Source organism: Kwoniella dendrophila, chromosome 10 (assembly GCF_036810415.1).
Source record: "Kwoniella dendrophila CBS 6074 chromosome 10, complete sequence".
NCBI classification, from domain to species: domain Eukaryota; kingdom Fungi; phylum Basidiomycota; class Tremellomycetes; order Tremellales; family Cryptococcaceae; genus Kwoniella; species Kwoniella dendrophila.
Window position 1 is genome coordinate 793,469 of NC_089485.1, and position 24,687 is coordinate 818,155.

The 24,687-nt window shown below is 38.9% G+C and overlaps 7 protein-coding genes across 7 annotated transcripts; 4 read left to right on the forward strand and 3 right to left on the reverse strand.

The window, feature by feature from the left end:
* Nucleotides 1–201: 201 nt before the first annotated feature.
* Nucleotides 202–1,151, forward strand: L201_007242 (uncharacterized protein; the record flags this gene model as incomplete). The annotated part of the gene is made up of 6 exons (XM_066222953.1): nucleotides 202–228; nucleotides 298–325; nucleotides 397–422; nucleotides 486–563; nucleotides 625–651; nucleotides 750–1,151. 6 exons carry the CDS (start codon nucleotides 202–204, stop codon nucleotides 1,149–1,151), a joined length of 588 nt encoding a protein of 195 aa, XP_066079050.1.
* Nucleotides 1,152–1,475: 324 nt separating this feature from the next.
* Nucleotides 1,476–6,934, reverse strand: L201_007243 (uncharacterized protein; the record flags this gene model as incomplete). The annotated part of the gene is made up of 9 exons (XM_066222954.1): nucleotides 1,476–1,837; nucleotides 1,908–2,202; nucleotides 2,264–2,446; nucleotides 2,511–2,697; nucleotides 2,759–3,029; nucleotides 3,104–3,290; nucleotides 3,377–4,007; nucleotides 4,094–4,503; nucleotides 4,559–6,934. The coding sequence occupies 9 exons, from the start codon at nucleotides 6,932–6,934 to the stop codon at nucleotides 1,476–1,478; spliced, it is 4,902 nt and encodes a 1,633-aa protein (XP_066079051.1).
* Nucleotides 6,935–7,530: 596 nt separating this feature from the next.
* L201_007244 (uncharacterized protein) lies at nucleotides 7,531–8,948 on the forward strand (the record flags this gene model as incomplete). The annotated part of the gene is made up of 7 exons (XM_066222955.1): nucleotides 7,531–7,561; nucleotides 7,654–7,745; nucleotides 7,820–8,164; nucleotides 8,241–8,340; nucleotides 8,399–8,519; nucleotides 8,578–8,717; nucleotides 8,782–8,948. The coding sequence occupies 7 exons, from the start codon at nucleotides 7,531–7,533 to the stop codon at nucleotides 8,946–8,948; spliced, it is 996 nt and encodes a 331-aa protein (XP_066079052.1).
* A 526-nt stretch (nucleotides 8,949–9,474) lies between these two features.
* On the forward strand, nucleotides 9,475–12,827 carry L201_007245 (uncharacterized protein; the record flags this gene model as incomplete). Its single annotated transcript, XM_066222956.1, has 14 exons — nucleotides 9,475–9,611; nucleotides 9,698–9,819; nucleotides 9,897–9,939; nucleotides 10,005–10,086; nucleotides 10,167–10,205; nucleotides 10,294–10,435; nucleotides 10,533–10,563; nucleotides 10,665–10,839; nucleotides 10,916–10,969; nucleotides 11,041–11,729; nucleotides 11,810–11,905; nucleotides 11,965–12,010; nucleotides 12,079–12,192; nucleotides 12,291–12,827. 14 exons carry the CDS (start codon nucleotides 9,475–9,477, stop codon nucleotides 12,825–12,827), a joined length of 2,307 nt encoding a protein of 768 aa, XP_066079053.1.
* A 3,739-nt stretch (nucleotides 12,828–16,566) lies between these two features.
* Nucleotides 16,567–18,364, forward strand: L201_007246 (uncharacterized protein; the record flags this gene model as incomplete). The annotated part of the gene is made up of 2 exons (XM_066222957.1): nucleotides 16,567–17,756; nucleotides 17,821–18,364. The coding sequence occupies 2 exons, from the start codon at nucleotides 16,567–16,569 to the stop codon at nucleotides 18,362–18,364; spliced, it is 1,734 nt and encodes a 577-aa protein (XP_066079054.1).
* Nucleotides 18,365–18,799: 435 nt separating this feature from the next.
* L201_007247 (uncharacterized protein) lies at nucleotides 18,800–20,829 on the reverse strand (the record flags this gene model as incomplete). Its single annotated transcript, XM_066222958.1, has 11 exons — nucleotides 18,800–19,065; nucleotides 19,200–19,342; nucleotides 19,529–19,668; nucleotides 19,735–19,819; nucleotides 19,884–19,939; nucleotides 20,000–20,036; nucleotides 20,126–20,198; nucleotides 20,273–20,324; nucleotides 20,491–20,517; nucleotides 20,575–20,595; nucleotides 20,767–20,829. The coding sequence occupies 11 exons, from the start codon at nucleotides 20,827–20,829 to the stop codon at nucleotides 18,800–18,802; spliced, it is 963 nt and encodes a 320-aa protein (XP_066079055.1).
* Nucleotides 20,830–22,268: 1,439 nt separating this feature from the next.
* On the reverse strand, nucleotides 22,269–24,195 carry L201_007248 (uncharacterized protein; the record flags this gene model as incomplete). The annotated part of the gene is made up of 11 exons (XM_066222959.1): nucleotides 22,269–22,516; nucleotides 22,583–22,725; nucleotides 22,896–23,035; nucleotides 23,091–23,175; nucleotides 23,293–23,348; nucleotides 23,415–23,451; nucleotides 23,525–23,597; nucleotides 23,720–23,771; nucleotides 23,839–23,865; nucleotides 23,939–23,959; nucleotides 24,133–24,195. 11 exons carry the CDS (start codon nucleotides 24,193–24,195, stop codon nucleotides 22,269–22,271), a joined length of 945 nt encoding a protein of 314 aa, XP_066079056.1.
* Between the last annotated feature and the right edge of the window lie 492 nt (nucleotides 24,196–24,687).

Consider the following 24,687-nt stretch of genomic DNA (forward strand, 5'->3'; position numbering starts at 1 on the left):
TATAGCGCGTAAATGCGTAAATAGAAAGTATACCACGTGTCGAGAGCCAAGAAGCAAGGCACGGATCATCTGTTACATCATCATCATTAAGAGTAAACTTCTTAACGATTAAGGTGTTAGAAGATTGTTGAGCATATATGGTTCAAGAAAGCCAAGAAGGGATTAAGAAAGAACAAGAATCAAGTAATCATATACATTATCATGGCTTGTCTCAAATTCTTGCAGAAGGTAAGCTTGTTATCGTACCGGATAAATTCGAAAGACCGAAAGCTGATTTATCGGTATCTACCTATTTAGGCTTGGTCGACGACTTTATCAAAAGGAGGTGAGTCAATGCTGCTCGTTCTGGATCAATGAAAGATATTGATTATTTCTTTCGACTCCATCTACGGACAGGTCATGATTCAAATGTACTTTCATCGGTAAATCGGGATTTTAACTCATACGACAATACGGACTAGTATTGATATAGTGATTTCATGCAGCTACGGCTCGTAGAAGCTAAACCAAAATATTTAAAAGGTATATTCAAAATTGAGCAGAAACATCTTAATAACCATGGAGTAAGTGATAAAGCCACGATAACAGATGAAAGGTATTGAGCTGATCAGCGTTTGTGTTTAGACTATACATGGTGGTGTCATATTATCGGTAAGTCGCAGTACGATACGATATGATCAAAACGCACTGCATGAGAAATGGCTATCAAAGCTAATTTATTGTTGAAAACGAAAATAAATCGTCAATAGTTGACAGATACAATAACATCATTATCAATATCAACAATAGGATATCCACCACCTACAGGAGTTTCAGTAAATATATCAACGGAATTCGTTAGACCAGGTGGCAAAGAAAATGATAACTTAATATGTATAGGTAAAGTTGAACAATCAGGTAAAAATTTATCTTATACAAGATGTGAATTTTATACTTTATCAAATACTTCAAATACAACAAAATCTGAATCCTCTTCAGATTCAGATTCAATTCAAGATTATGAAATAGGTAAATTGGTGGCTTATGGAAGTCAAACTAAATTTGTTAATGGTTGGAAAAAAGTAACGAATTTTAGTGAAGATGGGGAACAAGAATTAGGGTTAGAAGTACCAAATAATAATGAACATTCACAGGAAAAAGCAAAATTATAAAGATCGTACTATGGGTATAAGAGCGTTTTTTCAACTCAGTTGTAGTTGTGACTACAGGTTCAAAGGGAATCGTTTTGCGATTATTGTCCCATTTTTATTTTAACTTGATGTCATAACATATCATGACTATGATACAACCATGTATAGATATAGATAGATGAGATTGAATGCAATATATAAACAAAAAATGAAGTCTATTTGAAAGACAACTATGAACACTTTCAAACCTATAAATATAATACAACCTGCTATTCTCATCTATGTACAAACAATACGTATATGCAAATATGATGAATCTACGAAAATATACAACATCATATACCTTTAAGCTAACATCCTTTCAACATCTTCACTTTCACCTTTACCAATCCAATCTTCACTTTCTTCTTTATCTAACAGATTTTCCGTTGAATTTTTACCATTATTTGGATTGTTTGACTTGTTCGAACTACTTGAAATGTTTGAATTTGATTTTTCCATTTGAATACCTCTTTCATTATGCTTTGAGGAAGAAGAAGAAAAATCTAATTTAGTTTGACCTTTTGGACCAATTTTTAAACCTTTACCTAATTTTTTGGCTCTAATTCTTTTCTTTATACTTAAAGTTAAAGTTAATCTCGTTATTTCATGTAATTGATGTAATCTTGCTTTTACTGTTGATCTATAAGATCCATCAGATTGTTCCGCTATACATTCATGGACAATCATTTGGATCAGCTTCTTTCACTCATTAGTTTCATTCATGATATCACTCACGTATCTTATCACGACATCTCCTTAAACCTTCTCTGATTTTTTCAATCTCACAATCACCCATCAGATCTTTCATTGATTTGTCGTCCATGATCAGATTATCTGGTTTATCAAAGTCGATATTTTGTTCTTCAACTAAAGTATCCATATCTGACATTGAAGCGTATAAGAAAGTGATAAGTCGATCAATCTCATCGTAATCTGGTAATTGGTCCCGGTTAGGCGGATTGATGAGATCAAATATCCTTTCTATTGATTTCATGAGATATTCGACAGGAGGTACCGGAGGAAATTTGTCCTATTGTAGAGAAAGAGTTAATTCGGATTTGGGCTTTCAGGCAGGCGACGAATAAACATACCATCTTAATGACCTTATCCAGAGTTCCAGGTAAGAGGTATTCCATAGCTAACCATCTTTTCACTTTACCAATCTCATCATTAGCTTGAATGATGGATTGGAGTAAGGCTACATGGACAGAAGCGTCATATTCTGCTGTTGATTTAGCAATAAAGTGGGCGACGGTGGCAGCATATTTATTTAACTGTTACCAGAATGAAGAATCAGTCAGCAAAATAAAGCATAGTCAGGGGTTTTTAAAAACTTACATTCTCTGTTCGGGAGAAGGTGTAATCGAAGATGGCTTGAATGGTTTCTGATATCGTTCTCCTCAAGGCGGACGTCGCTGAGTTATCGATGGACAATAACATTAAGATACGGATCCAACTTAACACAGACGTTTTCAGGGATTCTTCCGATTGAAGATCTAATGGGACTTCCGGTTTTGACGTTAACCTAAGGGCAATGATCAGTGTCAACTTTTTAAAGTGACGCAACCGTGTGATGTTGCACTTACCTCAGAAGGGCATTTAGAATGACTAATATCAAAGCACAACAAGCTTCTCTAGCTGTGGTGATATCCGACGGTAGTTCTGGTGTGGAGCTCTCCATGAGTTCCGGTAAAAGAGCAAGAATCGATTTTCTACCGCCAAGATCATGTAAGAGCTGTAGAGCTATACAACGGAATGAGTTGATATCATCAATCGAGAAGTATTCGTCATCTTGTAATATGTTACTGAAGGAATTGAGAGCAGTCCAGGCCCAACTCTTCTCCGAAGACAATATAGCTATATGTGATTGAATCAGCAATGCACAATTTTGTTTGTAGACCGCACAGCTGGATAGTGATCGATAAACACACCATTTTTGATTAACGCTACACCTAATTCTCGTTTGCCGTTCTGAATGAATGACACAGCACCAGATGTAAAAACTAGTGCCAGCTCATCCAAATCAGATTGTTTCGTAATATCGTTGATCATTATTGAGATAGGATCCTCGCCAACAAGGTTGAAAGGTATAATCTTTTGAAAGTGAGCCGTACCAGGCTAGAAGTTGTAAATAGGGAGTCGTCAGCATGATATTATCCCTACAGTAGTTTTTGTTCAGCCATGAGAAAAGCTGATCCACCTACTTTGGGAGAATCGTTATTCCAGAATCCTTCCCAATCTAAACCTTGTTTATGCTTGTTTTTCTTATTCATCAGACCTGCTTTAGCATCCTTGATCAAGGAATCATCAAGTTGTAAACCTTCTTTTCTGATACTATCAACTAAGGAATCGAAATGATCTATATTTGTAGTAGTGAGGGTTTTATTTCCTATGTGTTCCAGTTCATCTAAATGTATATCTAATCCCAAACCGTCATTTTGTAATGAAACATCTGCATTCATATCGAAATCCATATCTAAATCCATATGATCATCTTCCAAGTCTAATTCAGTTTCAGGTGTAGGATAAGCATCTTGATCCCTTTTATTCTTATTATTATTGGCAGAAATTTCTTTCAAGGCATCTTCGAAGTCTTTACCACTTTCCATTTCTTTCATTAATTTATCAAATTCCCGGTTTTCACCTTTAGCTTTTTTCATTCTTTCCGCTAAAGCTACTTTTCTATTGGCTTCAACTTTAGCTCTTTGTCTAGCTAATTTAGCAGCTTCTTCTTTGGCTTTTCGTGATTCGGCTCGAGAATGTACAGCCGATGCCATATCGGGTTTTACAGGTGAAGGTGGTTTTTCCTTAGGAGTAGGTTTGCTGGCGATATCGCTATTATGAGAATGATGGGCCGTGAGCACACACGATCAGATGCATTAGACATTGGGCTCTTCAGCCGACTAGACGGGTGAACTCACTCAAGGAAACCAGCTAGATCACCGCCTTCATCTTCATGTTCTTCCTGATTCTCTAGCAAGTTCTTGAAGCCTGATTCAAGTTGTCTTTCCCGTTCTTCCTCCTCTTTCTTCTCTTCAGCTAATCTCAGCTGCTCATCTTTCTCCATTTGATCGTATCTTTCTACCATTGCTCTTCGCTTGTGTGATGATGTAGGTGAGACAGCAGGATTGGACCGCTTCTGTGAGCTTCGAGGAGTGGTAGGTTCAGGTAACTGAGCATCATTTGAAGTACTCGTTGTCTCTTTACTCTTCCCATTCTGATCAGCCTCGTTAGAATCTGCAGCTTCCGAAGTTTCTTCTTGAGGAACATCTTCCTGATTGGAACCTTCGTCGTCACTAGCAGCCCATTGAAAATCTTCGAATTCGGCAAACTACGCAATAGTCGTTTATCAGCTTTGGTCTATCTAAACACCCACGAGCACTCACGATATCGTCTGCGATGATCTCATTCTCGACGTCAACTTGAGGTGGTCTATCCTCATTGGAGGTAGTCTTGGGAATAGGTGTTTCCGTTCCTACCAGTCTTTGGAAAGGTTTACCTTTAACAGGACTAGCACTGAGTGATTTGACAGGTGAAGGTTTGTACCCTTCCTTACTGTAACCGTTGTTTCTGTTCTTTTGCGGTGTAGGCGTCTGACTAGGAAGAGAAGTAAGGGCGGATGAGTTGGTCGAAGTCCTCGACATATTGGTGGTGTTGGGCGTACTTGGTCGATTAGTAGGTGCATTGGTCCTTTTGATTGGGGAGACAGGCTTTTTGTGGGGGGATACTTTCGTAGTAGTATTACTGGTCGCTCCAATTGGCCTTGACGATCTTAATTGTGAGTCGAGTATCTGCTGTGTAGGCCTGTTTTGCTTCGTTTTAGATTTCTCTTTGACCTTTGGCTTATTTGGCTGTTGGTCATGGTTACTATCATTTTCTGTAGATATGTCCAAACCTTTCTCCTTCTCTTTACCCTTGGCTAATGCCTTACGCATAGATCCACCAGCAGAATGTGTACTTTCCGTTCTGGGCCAGTCATGTATGTTCGTATCCATTTCAGGTAGTTTGTATGCGCCAGGTTCAGGTCTACTCCTTGACGATGTACGAGTATGAGGTTCAGGTGATGATTTTTGTTTAGAAGAATGACGATGAGCAGATTTTGGTCTATAAGACTGTTCATCTTCATCTTCTGAGCTATCCGCATTATCGCTTCGGCCGACTGATCTATTGATAGCGGAAGCGGATGAACCTGACCGACGTTGACGTTGAGAAGTTGCTGAGAGGTTCAGTTTGGACTGTTTCTTAGGGCTCAAAGCGGGCGTAGGCGTGGATGTATTCGAAGAGGAGGTCGGGTCATTCCTAGGTGCAAAGATTGATTTGACAGAGGATTGTGCTGTAGCCGATTTTGTGGAAGAAGGGTGTTTCTCTATCGATGATCGTTGTCGAGTAGATTTCTTCGATGAGGAGTAAGGTACTTGCTGAGAGGACGATTGCAACCATGGTGATCTATCAGAAGCGTTCAAATAAGAGGCAAACCCAGGTAAACGATCTTTAGCTTTTGCAGAGTTTTGTGGTGTAGCTGTTTCTTTCGTTGTTTGATCTGAAGGTAGTTGTGGATTAGGAAGAGGGACGACGTTTTTGAGAGGCGATTTTCCCTGTATTCTATTGGGTGTATTGAGCGACAACCCTAAACCTAATGATTCTCGAGATATAGACCTTCCTAGAGTTCGACCAGACTTCATCACATTTTGACTTTCTGACAGCTCATTCCTAGTTTCTCCGCGCTTTTCATTGTTCCTCCTTTGCTCAGCAAGGGCAGCATCTAATTGTTGACTGTTCATTCTATGTTGTAGCGATGGTTTCTGAGAAGGCGACATACCAGAAGTTGAAAACGTGAGAGAATTCGATGAGCCACTTCTCGATAATTCTCGTTGCGATAACGATTTTTTGATGGATGTGGGCGCTATGAGCGGCAGAGTGGAATTTGGTGGTGACGATCCTGAGGAGTTTGAACACAAGTCTATTGCTTCTCCAGAACTTAGACCTTTGCTATTGTATGAAGACGGCGTGAGAAGAGGTCTCCTGGGCAAGCTCCCGATCGACGGACGAGCTCGATTGGAGATTTGCGTCGAAGGGAATTTCCGAGGTGATATATCACTCGTAGGGTTGATTGTCTTAATTCTTGATGGTCCAGCTTGACTGGAAAAATAACCAGGCGTTGTCCTTTTGGGATCAATCTCGATCCTTGATTTCCCCTTGAGTCTACTACCATCTTTACTACTGACAGTTTCAGGTTGCATGTTGTTATCCAATATGATTATCGATCCAGATGAATTACTACCTAATACACTTTGTTTTTTCTTAGTAGCTACGGGAGCTTCTTCGTCTGTATCCGTCAACGTCAAATCTATAGGTTCTATAGCTTTAGCTTTACCTTTATTTCTATTTCCTCTATTCTCTGTTAGATCTATAGCCTCTGAAACATCTAAAGTAGGTCTGTTTGTAAAAGATCTTTGGGGTATTGATGTTCTTGACGGATTACTTTGAGACGAATTAGGTATTCGCTGAGTAGTGGGTAGATTACTTAAATGTGATGGTCCAGGTATTTGCATGAATGAAGAAGAAGTCGGTAATCTACTTTTCTTTTCCTTCTTCCTTGATTGAGTATCGGATAATGATGGGCCCGCAACCCTGTCCTTAAATTCCGTTAATCTAGCGAAGAAATCAGTTGGATTTATAGGTAAATCTGGAATTTCAGGTGTATGACTTGGTAGTCGTGAATTACTTGAAGCTGGTCTCAAAGGTCCCGATGGACCTGACATGGTTCTGGTTCTCCTATATTCTGCGAAGACTGACGAAGTGAAGCTAGGTAATGAGACATTAGATCCATATAGATAAAAACCGAACAAAATTCACAATCTTATCACCTAATTTCAACGTCTTTTCCTTTTCCTTTATTATTATTATATTAATAAATATTGTTCTCATCCTTCCTCCACCCTCGTGTATCGTGCCTCGTGTTTCCCTCGTGAGGGCCTGAAAAGCTGTGGTTGACGCGACTAACCTTGTAATTGCCACGATCGTTAATTACCGATAAATCCGAACTCAAGGTGGGTGGCAACCCAGCCCATAATCAAGGTCCAGGCATCAAGAAGTGACAAGTGCCGTGTCTATGACGCAATGATAGTTTTTACCTCGAACAGCGAAAAAACGGTTCACTCAAAGATTGCCTAGCTCGGATACAGAGTACAACCAACAACCAACAACCAACAACCAACAACCACATCCTTCCCATATCGACCAAATAGGGATCATCTCATTTACATATTACCTTTTAAGATATCTGATTCATCATATATTCAAACCTATATCAGTTTTATAATCTGACTATATACCTACACATAATCAATCAACAAACATGTCTTACGCATCTGTAGCTTCCCACAACAGTAAGTTTGTTGTCCAGTGACAGGAGCCCGACACATCTAGCCTTCTCACGTGAGCAACTGAAACTGGACTGATTATGGTATTCCTTGTCTAGTCCCATTCGGTGAAATGCCAAAACCCGATCAAAACCTTGCTGAAGGTCACTTTGCTGGTGAAACCGAGGCTCATAACGATGTTAACTCAAAAGTGGGTATACAAAATACACCTTTACAGTCTAATATGATACAATGCTAAACTTGTTTTTCGTTGATTGTTCTTAGGTTAACGTACTTCCAGCAGGATCAGATCCAAACCACCCTGATATCGAACCGGTCCAACCAACTGCACCAATCAGTATTGATTTACATCCTGCACCTGAACCAGAACCATCAACATCAGATAGTGCACCAAAACCATTACCTACACCAACTAAAAATAGTGTAGAATTACCTGAAAGTGGAGCTGAATTCGAAGCAGAAGCTAAGAAAGCTGAAAAGAAAGCAGAGAAGAAAGCTGAAAAAGTTGAAAGTAAAATAGAAAAGAAAGCTGATCAAGTTGAAAGTAAAGCCAAAGAACTTGAAAAGAAAGCTGAAAAGAAAGGTCAAGAATACAGTAAAAAAGCCAAGGTATGTAAATATGGTTATCAGCTCTTTCAATCCTTAAGAGGGGGCAATTATAGCTGACGTTCCGAATTGTGTATAGGATGAACTCCACAAAGCTGAATCTGCTCTCGGTCCTTATTGGGATAAAACCAAAGATGTTGTTCTCAGACCAGGTACTCTTGGTGGTTTAATGGGTGTTGGTGAGTTGGCTCGTCGGAACCTTCTTGAATCACAGACCAACTGATATCGTCCGCATAGTCAACGTTGGTCTTCTTGGTACCGCTGGTTACTTCGCTTACACCCGACGAGATCAACCATGGGACAGACGAATCGTTGGTGGTACCGTTGCTGGTCTCTTAGCTTTGTTCTCTGGTGAAGGGTGAGCTATTATGGATCATATGTAACTACATATGAGTGAAGCTGATAATCACTAATAGTTACGTTGCCGAATCATACCTTCAAACACCAGAAGGTAAACAAGAAGCTGAACGAGCTAAAGCTGAAGGATCCAAATTCTACCTTCAAGCCAAAGAAGTTATTTTACGACCTCAAGTCGCTGGTGGTCTCGTTGGTGCAGGTGAGTGAGGTGTATACGTGATAACACAGATGCTTTTCTGACCAGACTGTTATATATCAATCAGTAAACGTTGCTATTCTCGGTGCCGTCGGATACTTCAGTTACCAAAACTGGAACCAACGATGGGATCAACGAACAGTCTCTGCCGTATCTGTAGGATTACTTGGTTTAGTTGGTCTCGAAGGATACGCTGGTAAAGTCTACGCAGATAAAGAACTCCCTAAACACTAGATGAAAAAATGTAAAGGATTATTGAAAGAAGTATAGCAGGGATATTTCGGTTTTCGCTTTTTTCTTCGCTTTTCTGTTCATGGTAATTTCACTTCCCATTAGTTTAGCAGGTATATACACATACACTAGTCATAATTTAAATTACATGTAATAACACGATAGGAGATCGTACTGTTCAATATTGCATACCATTTCGATTTAATCGGTGTTTGATCAATTGAGAACATATGCTGCAATCTCACCGCCGGTTGAGAATAGGATGCATCAGGGTTAACTTATCAATCTGACCCCGCTTAAGATCCTTTACCGTTAAAACCGGAGCCCTAAATCAGACGTGGAGGGATCCTAAATTTGTGTCCATGCGATACAAAATACATGTCAACGAGAAAAATAAAAGTCGCATTAAATGGTTGTGTTCAATAGCATTGTAAAGGTGTTCTCTTAGATCATCCCACTGTCATCTTGTCCAGATCGTAAAAACTCTCTTGTCAGCTGCCATCTTATTCTAGTACAGCAACAGACAACGATGACAACCGACGCGCCTTCCTTTCCCGCTACTCAGCTAAAAGCTAAAGATATAGAGATCCAAGGTAGACATTTTATAGATCCTCACGGTCGGGTCCTCAATTTAAGAGGAGCGAATGTTAGTGGGTCAAGTAAAGTGTATGTTTACTACCCTTTTCATGAGCATCGATAAATATCATCATGTGGATGAAAGAGCTAAATCAGTAATGGATTTTATTTGATAGTCCTGCTAATCCAAAGCCGAAAATTCATGATCATGCTCAAGTGGATTATGTGAATCGACCTTTTCCGATAGAAGAAGCTGATGAACATTGGAGAAGACTTAGATCATGGGGTTTGACCTTCAGTAAGTTTGAGCAAAGTATGCAGAATACCGGAAAAATGATGGTGGTATAGCTAATAAGAAGTTGAATGGGTATATAGTAAGAATAACAGTAACTTGGGAAGCTGTAGAACATGTAGGACCGTAAGTCATGAGGCCCAAACAACGCGTATGTCTACAATGTAGAAAGCTGATCAGATTGTAAGTAGGGGCATATACGATGAAGATTACCTTGAATATCTAAGAAAACTATTGGAAAGTATGGAAAAATATGGCTTGGTAGCTTATGTGGTATGTCAATCGTCAATAAATGGCTTTGGGAAAGTGCATGATAGCAGTACTGACATAGCTTATCTGATTACGGAAAACAGGCAATTCATCAAGATGTATGGTCAAGGTATTCAGGTGGTGTGAGTTCATGCTCACTTCACTATGAATAAATGAAATACCTCATAATCATCACGAGGACTGACCTTCAAGTCGCTGCTCATTATCTAGTCAGGAGCACCAGGATGGACTTTGACATCAGCAGGATTCGATTTATCAAATGATGGTGAGAACTTAGCATTATCAGGTGCAGCATTCTTAGATGGTATAAAAGGTGGTAGATTGGGTGGTGAAAGGGGTTTATGGCCAACGGGTAAGTTCACTACATGCTCTTTGTACTATACATGGCATTGTTACCAGGTTTAATTATATATTGGTGACTGAATTTTTAAGATTGATTTCTGTTACAGGCTATCAGAAATTGGCAGCAGCTACAATGAAGTGAGTGATCCTGCCCAGCTGTACATAAGTCAAGATTGTTACCGAAATGAAAATGGATAAGCTTAACTAACTAAGGTGATTTGTATTTTTTAATCCTTTAGTACCTTGTTCTGGGGTGGGGAAACTTTCGCACCGTCTTTGACTGTTCCTACAACTACATCAGATGGCAAGAAGAAAAATGTCAATATTCAGACTTATCTCCAGGATGCGTTCCTGAAAATGTTTGAGCGATTAGTGGAAGCGGTTGGAGATGTTGAGAGCGTTATGGGATTCGAGGTGAGCAAACTCCGTTTAGATAGACGTGAAAGTCGATCTTTTGCTGATATGCCTCCACGTCGTTTACCTCTATTAGCTCATGAACGAGCCTCATCCTGGTTTCATCGGATTATCATCCATACATGAATGGGTAGGTTCGCTATAGCAGCGTATCCGGTCCAATGCGAACAACAGGGCTAAATAGCTTGAATTTGATCGCAGAACTACAACACCGATTTACATCTAGGTCAATTCCCTTCCCCATTACAATCATTCTGTATGGGATCAGGTAGACCTACAGAAAATGTACCTATATATAAAAGATCATTCCCTTATCCAACCAAAATATCAGGATATATAACAGCTAATCCTGAAGGTAAATCAGCTTGGTCAAATGGTGGCAAAGGATGTATTTGGGAAAAAGAAGGAATTTGGAGATGGTCAGAGAATAAAAAACAAGCTATTGCATTACAAGAAGATTATTTTACGAAAAATAGAAAAGGTAAAAAAATTGATTTTTACCAAGATTTTTATTTCCCTTTTGTCCAAAAATGGAATCAAATCATTTCAAAATCTAAAATCGAGAATAGGAAATCAACGATGAGAATGATTGAAACTATACCTAATGAATATTGTCCAGAATGGGAAGAAAATAAAAGACCAGATAATATGGTTTATGCTCCACATTGGTATGATTTAAATGCTTTATTCAAAAAACAATTTGGTCAAATGACTGTAAATGTTCAAGGTTTATCAAGAGGAATGTTTATCACGAAAGCTTTATATTTCGGTTCTCATGGTGCTAAACAAAATTACGCTAAACAAATCAAAACTTTAGTACTAGAAGCTAGATTGAAATTGGGTGCTGTACCTGTTATATTTGGTGAATGTGGTGTACCGATGGATTTGAAGTGAGTGTTTTAACTCAACTCGGCGCAATTTCCATTTCAATGGTTGGTACTTATCGATGCGTAATTTTCTTGAACCATAGTAATGAGCACGCTCTAAAGACCGGAGATTGGAAATGGCAAGAGAGAATGATGGATTCAATGATATCTGCGTTTGAAAGTGCAAATGTCGGATTCAAGTGGGTATATACGATTTCCGAAATCATGAAAAGACGATTAGCTGACATACCCCCCGTAGCTTGTGGACATATAATCCAGCTAATAGGGATGATATAGGAGATGATGTACGTGTATGCTACTACAACGTTAACCGATATACGCGGTTGACGATTAATACTTTGTTTTATAACAGTGGAATGCCGAAAACTTCTCTTGGTACTCTGATCACAACAGATCACTCGCGCTGAAGAAAGCCGAATACTCAGACGACCTGGATGCAGGCGGACGATTGCTGGATGTCATAGTAGTGAGTATTCTGCTTTACTGTCTGGTTATAGGGGCCGGTGTCCCAATGAAACGTTGTCGCTGTATGTGCTATCATACTAATCAACGCTACTATATTAGCGACCGTATGCCGTGGTTACAGCAGGTGTCCCATTATCTTCTTCATACGATTATGAAAGTGGATTGTTTACGTGTCGATATCAATCTGAAATCAGGCATTCGGCAGATACACCTAATACAGACGAGGTGACTGAAATCTTTTTACCTAAAAGATTATATAATAAAGAAAATTCATCAAAAATCAAATTTGGATTATCATTAGGTGGTAAAATATTATTTGATTATGAGAAAGAAAGATGTTTTGTATGGTTTGTTGATCCTAACAATGTACAACAAATTGATTTTGGACCGACAACAACACATTCAAAAGAAGCAAATGGTAATGATAAATATCAAACTATAAGAAGAATTGATATTTGGATTGAAGGTAAAAAACCACCAAAGAACAATTATACAATTTCAAATATTTTAGGTATCACAATATTTTTGATCATTGCGATTATTGGTATTTGGTTAGCACAAGAACAAGAATGGAAAAAGGAAAACGAAGCTATGAAATATCATAGATTACCTAAAAAATCTTGGTATGAGGTTTAGATGATTTCCTGTAGAGATTGAGTAGAAAAAACAACATTCTATTCATTTTCGAAGCATTCTTAGTACTTCATGCAAGGAGATCTCCACTTATGAGTTGACTGTGTATGTACTTGCATTCATCAGATGGGAGAACATCACATCACCTTGAATAGTCGATCGATGCCGAATCCTTTGACCAACCCGTTTGTCTGTTCGTTGAATGTAATGTTTCGGCCTCGAAGTCTCACTGTGTGCAGATGTATCATCGCCACACGGAGATGTATATGACGATATAAGCATATCAAATTCAATGGTAGCTATTGTTTCGGGTTAACACAACACATGCACGATAAATACGTTTTGAACGGAGTATAGCTTAATCATGACTCGGGTGGCTTACACATACATAACGAGAACAGTCTAACTGTATTTATAGAATAGTAGATTCTATGCTATGGCAGGAGTATGGGCTGGTTACCGGTGTTTGGGAAATTACGGTAGGGTTTTGTATCAATGATATCTAAACAGTATGGTATCGTGTTTGCTCACAGTTGAGAGGACCCACGGACGGTATGTACATAAACAAAAGACAAAGCTGTAAGTGAAGTCAAGCCGGATCAAGCTAGTCATTATTATACGGACATGTGGTGACCCATCTTTTTCTCCGTCACTTAATGCCAAGACCGCCACTTATACCTTTCGGAGGTCTCAGTTTCATAAAGTTAAAATCAGATGGTGTGATTAAGTGGGGAAACACTTCTGTTATTTTTGAATCTTACTATGACAAAATACATTTTATGATTGATTTGATTTCATACCGAAGCATGCTTATCTTAGAATCATAGGATGATACGTATCCACTGATATCTTATAAGATTGCTACAGCCAGCAAACGCCATAACGAGGTAGAGATTCAAGATATATCCTGAATAAGATAGATGCATGATGTGAAACAGGAAGAAGCCATCAAGAGAAACACGACGCTTTCTTCTATCTGAACATTTGCTGCAGCCTCCTCATAACGAATTCTGATGAATTGTCTACTAAATGTCAGCTCCTCTACCACTGCCGCTGCGTGTCTGGGTCTGGAGTGATACAATCCTTGGACAAAGGCACACTTAAGACAAGAGATGAGATAGAGGAAGATCAACTTACAGAGACGCTCTACTGTACCGTGATGAGAGAGGGAAAATTAGAGTTCATACCATTCAACAGGGGGGACGTTCAGGTACCACAACAATGAACGCCACCTTTTGAATTATTTTGTTTTTATGTTTTCCCCTTTTTTACACTTTGAAGCTTGTGTTGAACTTTGATTCCCACAGTTCATTTCGTTAGCCTTAAGGCTATAATTGTTGCAAACACGCCTGTCATGCTAGACTTCATCGTTTATGAGAGAACTTCTCAGCTGAAAGGGATGACGAGAAGAAAAAAGGGATAAGCAATAATCAAAATCTCCGATCTTGGCTTTTCTTTGTTTTCTCTTTTCTCCATTAAAAGATAAAGAGACAAACATAAAGCCGAAGTAGGTAATTTACATATTTTATCTGGATTTCTTACCTACGTTACATCCCAGAACAGAATATTGTTATTTCTGTCTTCTTGAACTTATCGTTGTACAGTACTCGTAGCGTGATGAATTGAGGGTGAGATTGATAGAAGGAGTAAGATCTACAGAGACCGACCTGAACCTGAACGGAGTCGGTAAAACTAAATCTGAATTTCTGAATTATCGAATTATATTTATCGAGAGAAGGGAAACGGACTAACTATATTTAGGTAAATTTCTGGACATGTACAAGCTAATACAGGTCCCATTTATCTGAAATGGGTGGCACGTACTACCATGCACGATATTTTCCCTTTGGGTTTCCCCTATGAATTTGCTCCGAAACCTTTTTCCATTCGTGAGAATAGGAACCCCTCAAATGCCTATCACAAACGGACAATGATTAAGTACTGTAGTACGTATATAGAGTGGTAGTGGTTAGTATCCAAAAATCCAAATAAACATAATCGTTCTTTCTGTTCTGTGGTATCCTCGCGAGGAAACATATTTTTCCTTATTCTGATTCCTCTTGCAGAATTGAAATTCATATCGATTATATCAGTTCAGTCAGGTATTACCAATAGGTTCAGCTTGTGATAAACCTATTAAACCAACTATTCGGTACCAACGGTTCAAGCAAGAGAAAGGAATAAACCCCGCATATTATTCACACCTGTACCTTAAAACATAATACAGTTATTCAACCGTTAAAGTAGTAGAAGTACCTATATAAACTTTACTTTTTCAGCTTTACAATAGCTAGCATTAGAATCAGTAATTCCTCTTGGCCAGAGGGACCTTTATGTGAAAGGGGAAGGAAGGAGAAACCAAGTAACAACCCAAACTCATAATTACACTTCAACGTTTAGTTAAACTTTAGTTATCTTTCAAATTGTAGATGCGAAGAGAGAAGGATTTCGGACTTATCCTATAGCGGAAAATATCATAGTCTGGTAAGTTTTTCTCTATGATTAACAAAAAAGAAAATTACACTTCTATCGCTTGTAGATCATTCGGATTAGATATTATTCTTCTTGTGTAGCAGTCAATACTGAACTTGAACATTTTTCTCGAAAATAGCGAAAAGAAAAATACCAAATCATCACGACATCAACAGTCTCGCATCCATTCTCGCTACATTCAGTTACACGAATTTCGGCTTCAGTTTGCTATAACAACTTACAAATTTCAGTATTTCGTCTCAACAAAACAGGCTTTCCTAACTTTGATTTGACCTAGAACACACTTCACTTTCAAACAAACACTATAACCTTGTTCCATTCTTCATTCGTTCATTGGAAATTAGCACGTTGAAATCGAACGTTAGAATCGCCAACGGAACGATAAAACTACTTGCAATCCTTCCAATATTCCGTTTTATCACCATAGTCGTTGGATATATGGCAAGGCGCAATACAACCTCAACTTGCGGAAAGCGTACAGCCAATAGTCTATAATTACTTATAACTATATTCTTAGTCAATTCACATACAAGGTACATTGTTTATTTATCGGATTTCGGATAAGCGGAAAAGAGGTGTGTGTTTGTTGAATCTTTTGAATTGAAATCTGTGATTTATCTCTCCAAAATCGCATTTGATTCGATTGACATTGCTGATTTGGATGTATAATAGTTTTCTTTATCCCCTTTTTGCAGACCAAATCACATTAATCAATATTTTATCCAACGGATGTTACCATGAACGAGGTATTCTAAAACATTGTTACATCATACTCTACACTTACGACGACATTGTGCAACATTTTCAGCAATAGAATCAATTCTTCGGTAGCGCTGGAAACGTAGTGAAACAATAGAAGTGGAAGGAACGTAGCACACCTGGCTTAACCTTCCTTTGCGTTTAGACATCCAATTAACTCTAAATCACAATCTTATCACGACAAGCCGAGCCGGTAAACATCATTGTTACCTATTACCATATACCTCTTGTCAACACTACTATCATTGCTGACTAATCATCAAGTTCTGCTCTCGAGTTGTATGCAGGCGGATTTAGATCGTCAATTCTTCTTCGGGAAGGCGTTCAAGTGTTTCTGCTCCTCAAAGTAACTAGCCAACAAGATATATATATAGCAAAGAGGACTATATTCAAGAAAGATACTCTGGATTTTGCGGCCACAAATCTACTGTAATTCAGCTTGATTCGCTTTCATCTCGTCCTCAACGACCGAATAATCTTAGAATCCAAAATGCAAGATACATCATTATCACCGAGACTGCGACACCTTCTGATATCAGAGGACAGGTCGACAGGTAAACTGATTATACCCACCAGCAGTGATTTACGTTCGTCAATAGGTGAAGGATCAGGCATCTGTAATTCTTCTTTAGGTTTAGGTTTTAACATCGGAATCCCAAATTCGAAATCAAATTCAGCTTCACCTTTATCAATTAAGAATCAATTATCACCTTCCTCAAGGAGTTCTTCACCACCTTTGAGTTCTACAGCCATTTCACCTAGATCACTTGGATTTGATATTTCCATTTCGCCTAATGGCAAAAAACGACCTTTACCAATCGATATAGGTTCAACTAAATTGCCTTCATTACCTCTTTCTTTACCCACGACATCTCCTATATCTACTACGTTCTCCTCTTCAGTATCTTACGGTGGACAAAGAAGTAGTATATTTTCACTTCTGAACGGTCACAATATACTCTCACCGCCTTCATCAGCGTCTTCAATTGGTTCTTCTTCTATACGTCAAGAAGAGAAAGAAAGAGAAAAATACTTGGATCAAATACTTGATCTTCCTATAGAGAGAAGAGTGTCTTCATCTAAGACCAGTAAAGAAAGTCGTAAAATATCACCTACACCTTACACGAGACCTAGATTAATCTCTCAACCTAGTACATCTACAACGAAACCTATACATAGCATATCACTTTCACCCACTGTTGATGGATTTTATCATAATGCACCATTCACAGCACCTATAATTACACACGAACAATCAATGTATTTTGATTCTAAGCCGATACCGACTCAAACGCAAAACAATAATAATCATCAATATTATCCACCTCATACTTCTCAAGGTATTTTAGATGAAACTTCAAGACCAGGATTATTACGCCGTCATTCTTCACATCCTTATGAATACTCGTCTCCTTCACAACAGCATCAACAACGGCCTACAACAGCTTATGCAACTGGACCGATATATGAAGCTGATTATCCAAACTCAATGGCAATGGGTTTAGGAATGGGTGCAAGGGCACCTATATCAAGAACTACTAAAGCATGCAATGCATGTAGGAATAGAAAAGTCAGATGTGATGCTGGTGGAGGTGATATGGGTGCTTGTTCTAGATGTTTGGAAAGTGGAACACAATGCGTTTACACTGGTGTTCAAAAGAAGAGAGGTCCATGTCCGGGGTAAGTGAATCGTTGCCACTTCTGAGCTCCATACAAGGCTGACTCAAATCTTGACATCCTACAGTACTGCTAGGCCGTCAATCAGTAAACCGCGTAGACCATCTAGTCAATCTCAAATATCTTCGCATCGATCTTCGGTAGCTTCACTTCAGTCAGTACAAAGTTATGTAGTTACACCCACGGAAGAACAAGCACCTTGGTCGACTAGAAGTTCTTATGGTTTTCCACCTTCTTTTAGCCAACAACACCAACGACACCAGCAGCAGCAGCAGCAATCACAACAAAAGCAGCCTGATCCATCGGAATGGTCATCTACTGCACCTTCATCAAGTAAAAATAGATCTTCTTCAACAAGTATAAATGGTATTCCCTCCAACAAGCAAGAGCAAAATCAAATAGATGGTCGAAATCAATCAATCATATCATGGTCATCAAATGGTATAATACAAAATCATGATCATTCAGACCGTCCATCAACATCTTCAACAATCAATAACATGTTTGAACATGAATATGCTGTTGGACCCAGAGGTTCAATTTGTCATGATCATCATATTATACCTGAATTACCAAAAAACAATCACCTTCGTCCGGCTGAATTATCATGATTTTCATGATGATCTACATTGTATGACGGAAACAACATTGATCAAATACGTTACTTCGAATATCAAGTAGATTGGAGTAGAACAGTATATAATACAAACTTCCCAATGAATGATGAAAAGATTATATTATTAATCTACCAGATTGATTCTCTCGTTATCGTCCTTCTTTCTTTTCCCGTTCCAAATGACCCATGTAGTATATATAGATTGAAAGAGGTTATAATAGATTAAATATAGTTGTATGTTAAATAAACATGAAAGAATGAATCGTACCAAATATATTCGACCGTAATTGCTCTTCAGATAACACCAATACTTCACATACGCATTAAACCCGAAACAAACTATCTTTAGAGTTGTAATATCTATAATCTTTGAATTACCGAGATGAAAAGCAAATAGTTTGATATTTCACTGGCTCGTTTCCGTTCGACTTTATGTTTCTTCTTCTTCCGTCATCATCTCTTCTGCGTATTGATCCGTTGTACCTTCTGAATCACGCAATTCACCTTGTTTTCTAGCGATTATACTACCAAAATACCAAATTGGTTGACCTGTTAAATCTTTCAATTCTTCAATTCCAGCTTTGTATCTATTATCTGGATTTGGTTCACCATGATCTAATAACATTACTCTAATGGTTCCTCCTAATATCGCCATAGCCATTCTTGTCATTTGGCCTGTATAATTTAGTATTGGATCTAACAGAATGAAAACCCACAGGGTCAGTTCTTTTAATATAGTAAATAGTATAAGTAAAGACTATATTAGACTTTAAGTATACAAGTACGATGGAAGAACCGCATTATCCGATTCATAATCCAGGTAAACTTACCATCTGACCAAGGTGTCATCGGAACCATATGCCTAGAATACTGTATATCGACTAACCCAGGAACATTGTCAATATAACTTTCTAAATTAATCCCAACTAGAGGATCCAAGAAGCGTTCCGATAAAGCATTTCTGAAGGTTCTCCTATATTTCGTTATCATGAAGGTCGATGATCAGCTTTCTGGAATAAGCCTTATAGCGCGTTACAGAATTACATTAGAACATACAGTATGCTATTGATCAAAGAAGAACTTATCAGATCAGTTATCAAAGCGTAATCTAAAGTCTATGCGTATTGATTTATTTGCAAAACATCGTTAAATAACGTACTCGCATATGGCAGGAAACCGCTGTTCTGCATCACCTCCGTCTAATAATTTTGGAACCCATTCTATCTCTTTGAGTAAAAGGTATCCTCCTGGACGCAACACGCGGATACATTCCACTAGCATGACATGGTACTCAGGCATCTAAAATATGTGTACATGTCGTCAATAATCGATATGATTGATAATTGTCGGAAGCGAGCCACTCACTCCAGCGTGTAAATCTCTAGCGTGCACAACATCGAAGGTATCATCTGCATATTCCTGACCTTTCGTCACATCGTGTATCTCGAAACTAAGAATAGGTATAATATTAGTTTTTGCAAATGCCCATCAAGGCTCACTTGGAATATACTGACTGGAAATTAGATGGAAATGCCGTTATAGGAGGATGATACAAGTCTACGCCGGTAATCTGCCACGAGTCTCGCCTGTCAAATGCGATTTAAAACAATGGAAATACTTGAGTACGTACGTGTATATCCGGGAAAGCTTCTACCATTTCAAGTGCCCTAATGGATTACAGACAGTGAGATATGCATTATCAGTTTAGTTAGAGATTTAGCATAACAGCAAAAGGAAGCTCAAACTTTGAGCTCACCATTTACCAGTACCGCATCCTACATCGAGTATCCTCCTCTGATTACCGTCGCTCAGGAGCTTCGCAACTTCATCTGTGATGTTCAGCAAAGTCAGCGTACCAGATATCAAATTCACCAACAGGTGTGATTGTGTTGCTGTTACTAACCTGGTACGTTTCCTGCATGATATTTATATACATCATGTAGATAATCTAATCTCTATGATGTGAGGATATGAGACAATGAATTAGCCCACTTTTCTTTTACTTTCTTAAACTCGGATATATGCAATGTATATGTAGTCAACGGAAAGTTCCAATTAGAACCGGCCAAGTTCTCTCTAGACATCTATTGATTCCCATGGCGCGAATAGTAGTCCACTAACCTCTGTTTCTGGTGAATGAGAAGCTACCTATCACACCTGGAAAGTCAGCCAAGACATTGATCATACAACATTATATCAACTCACTGGTAGACAATAATCGTCTTGCTAGGTCAGTCAGCATTCGATGTATTAGCTACTATGTCGACATCGGGCCTTTACGTAAACGACTATGTCTTACTATCGAAGAGAAGAACTGAGTTCGAAACCCAAGTCAGCATACACTTCTGATTGCTAAGTATTCATCCTGCCGATAAAACGCGGAACAAAAGGACTTACTTGCCCTTCATCAAACCTCAGAGCCGAACCTCCAGCCAATTCATTAAAAGGATCGAACGTCATATCGTCGAAGCGAGATTCACTAAGTTGTTATTGAAGATTTGGTGATAGCGAGTTATTCGTCGGCGACCGATGTTGTCAAGATTCTGTACGAGAGGGAAAAGGAAGTCTATAATAATAGAATAGCAAGAAACCGGGTATATAAGTAAAACTCAAAAAGATATTTGGGTTCAATTAATAAATCGAAGAATGGAAAGATTTAATTATGTGTTGTGTTCTACTAGGGTAGGAACAAAGAATAAAGGGAGTGCTGTATATTATTGGAAATGTAATCAAGGGGGGTCCTTTGACACGTTTGATGGACCTTATAACCAATCTTCTTTGGCTTTCTGTGTACAATAAGTGGTAGTACATGTTTCATGCCATGTCAGGAACTAAGAAGCAGTTTCTTCCGGCTGGAACAAGAAAATTATACAAGACGCAGATGAAATGCTTACAGCTGATATTGGAAATGATAATATTGATTTATCTACTTTATTAGATGTTGATGTTTGGCGAAGGGAAGTTCACGTAATCATTAATAAAGGGAGCCGATGTGGACGGGTTACTGGTCTACAGGCTGACGATCGAAAAGAGCAAGCGTTGGCCACCATAGCTCTGTGATCAATATTCAATGTAAGATTTTTAACATATGTCTTTATACGTTCTCAAGCGGAGTGGAACTAATCGTCAATATTGTTGTTTGATGGAGTGAAGGTTACTGAACCCTGACAATGACTGAAATCTTCTGGACACTTACTTTTATCAATCGGGCGTACCCGTAACATCTAGTCCTTGCTTTGATTGTGTGGATCAAGGAAGCTAGCTCCATCTGTTCAATGTCTAATTCGATTGATAAACGCCTTGTGCGCAGATCATCTTTTTAAACAAGGGGATGTCAGTGATTCGCCTCCCAAAAGACTAATCAACCACCACAAATCTCCATTCGAAACGTATGGTACCTATGGAATTATTCAATTAGAAGAGTAATATTAGTCATACCATCATACCTAATAGAAGGCACTTCTAGTCAGCCACCTTAATGAGCTTGGCCCCGCCGGTAACGGATACCCAAATGAGGGGTCCAGTGCTGTTTTTCTTTGTCATACCCAATTAAGCATTGATCCTTTGTAGGGCTTCCATATCAATCAAGGTCCCGGCCCGGCATGATTGATTATTGTTCGATCGAAATGATATAGAATGCATCCGTGTGTTTGTACCTGTCTCGCATTTCTATTGACTACCAATCGGCTCACGTTGAACCACTGTAATACATTAAGAATGTATGATTGATACAGTAGGGTGATGGTGATGACCTAAAGCTCTTATGCTCCTATTCTTTCTGAATGGTGCGCTTATACGAGAAGCTTTCTATTATGGTGGAAACCCAGAAAGCTGATATTACTACCATTGTTCTTGATCACGAGAACATCCTAAAGGCCCCATCAAAGCGTCCCTCTTCCTCAACCGTTTGCTAATATTCTAGTGCCATTTTCTGCTTCCACATCGGTGAATTTGCCTTGCTTCCTAGCAGCGACATTACCAAAATACCAAGCTGGTTTTATTGTTAAATCACTTAATTCTCTCATAGCTTCTGCATAAGTACTATCTGGATCTGGATGACCATGATCAATCAACATGACCCTCATTGTATTACCCAATATAGGCATCCCTATTCTTGTCAGATGACCTGTATAATTCAGTATCGGATCTGCGATGTTATAAAACAGTATGATCATTAGAGGAAAGACAGTTAACAATGGTCAAATCTACTTGCCATCAGACCAAGGTGATAGAGGTACCATATGTCTTGAGTACTGTATATCGCACAAACCTCTAACATTACCAACATATCTTTTCAGGTTTATTCCAATCATTGGATCTATAGAGCGTTCTGATAAAGCACTTCTAAAAGCAGAACTGAAAGAGAAATGATACACATAGGTAAGGACAACCGCTCAAGCATTTTTAGAATATTGTTTTCTACTTACAAAATGCTATAAAGTCATATCCCGGATGGTTAGCGATGAGACACAACTCCAATTGTGCAATACTGTTCACTTTGAAACCACATTTACATTATTACTTACTCGCGGAATGCCGGCATCCTTTCTCTTGGATCACCTCCGCCATGCAAATATGGCATCCATTCAATCTCTTTAACCAACAGATGTCCCCCCGGACGCAGTACGCGTACACACTCCTCCAACATACCGTGGAAATCTGATATCTAGAATACATACATTCAGCACGCTTGAATAGAAGCCAGAATGTACGGCACTCACTCCAGGAGTGATATCCCTAACATGGACAATATCAAACGTATCATTCGCATATTCTTGTCCTTTTGTAACATCATGTATTTCGAAACTATTTGATTTCATCATCAGCCTTTCTTGAACCCGATGATTTGGAGATGAATTGCATGAATCCAAATGGGGGCAACATGAATGATATATTATGCTCAACGTACTGAGAAATACTCACTGAAAATTAGGTGGAAACACCGTTATAGGAGGATGTGCTAAATCTACCCCGATAACCTAAGCCATGCAAATGGCATCAGCAGGAACATTTATCACATCATAACGAATCACGGAGTAACCTACATGTACGTTCGGGAAAGCCTCTGTCATCTCTACAGCCCTAGTACATGGAAAGTGAAGAATGATTACAGTTGTCAGTTTGGGTACTCGTGCGGGACATAGTTTAGACTCACCATTTGCCAGTATCACAACCGACATCTAATATACTTCTGTCCTGACCATCGCTCAGCAACTCCATCACCTCGTCTAAAATGAGCGAAACGAGTCAATGATAAGCTTTTGACAGGGAACGCAGATGTTATACCGTGAGGATCAAGTAGCACTTTGTGACAGAAGGTAAGGAGTGCTTGGTTGATAGCTGTACTCACCCGGGATATTGCCTGCAGTATATTTGTAAATATCATGAACGAAGTCTAATCTCTGTCAAGAGATGTGAAGGGGATCAGCGAGATATCTGTTGATGGTTATAAGGATTCGATTTGCTTACCTCTGTCTCCGGGGAATGAGAAGCTACCTGAAGCCATTATACCGTTAGACAAGTACATATCGACTATTTTATGGTTTTGCAAAGGATTACCAACACTTACAGGTAGGCAGTAATCATCTTGCTGTTTTGAGGTAACATAAGTTGATCAGCTACACATGAGGAACCATACTGTCGAGATCTAAAAAAAGCAATCTTACTATCGAAGAGAAAAACTAGTCGCGAAAAAGTCGTCGAATGAGCGAATCTTCTTTCTTCAATACCTTTACACCAAATCATCCAAATGACAAAACTCACTTGACCTTCGTCGAGTCGAAGGGCTGAACCGCCAGCCAGTTCATTAAAGGGATCGAAAGTCATTTGGCTTGATGGAGAGTTGTTTGATCAAGTGAAACTCTATGATCGTTTCGAGCTGGAAGGTGAGCAATCATGGATATACAATGGTATAGTTGTGTGAATGGATAATCTGGTTTGAGTTTAGGATACTTCAATGGTAGAATAAGAGGAACGACTAGAAATCCCACAATATTATTATTGACATTCCTTAATTGACAATTGACAATAATACCCCGCCCCGTGCAGCGGCAAAGCTTTGGGCTCCAGCTTGGTGTGTAAGTAAACTAACCGGATATGGTAAATTAATCACTTGGAAATTGATCAATAAGCGCCATGGGCACGACCTACCATGACAATGAGAAGAGTATACTGTTAATTTCAAACTATCGACTAGCTGAGATTAGGACGGAAACGTGAGGAGAGGAACAATTTCGTATTTCAGTATCTCAGTCGCTTCATCAACCAGAATCAAATTAACGCAACCTCCAATGTTTGCCGACATGATCGGAAACCCAA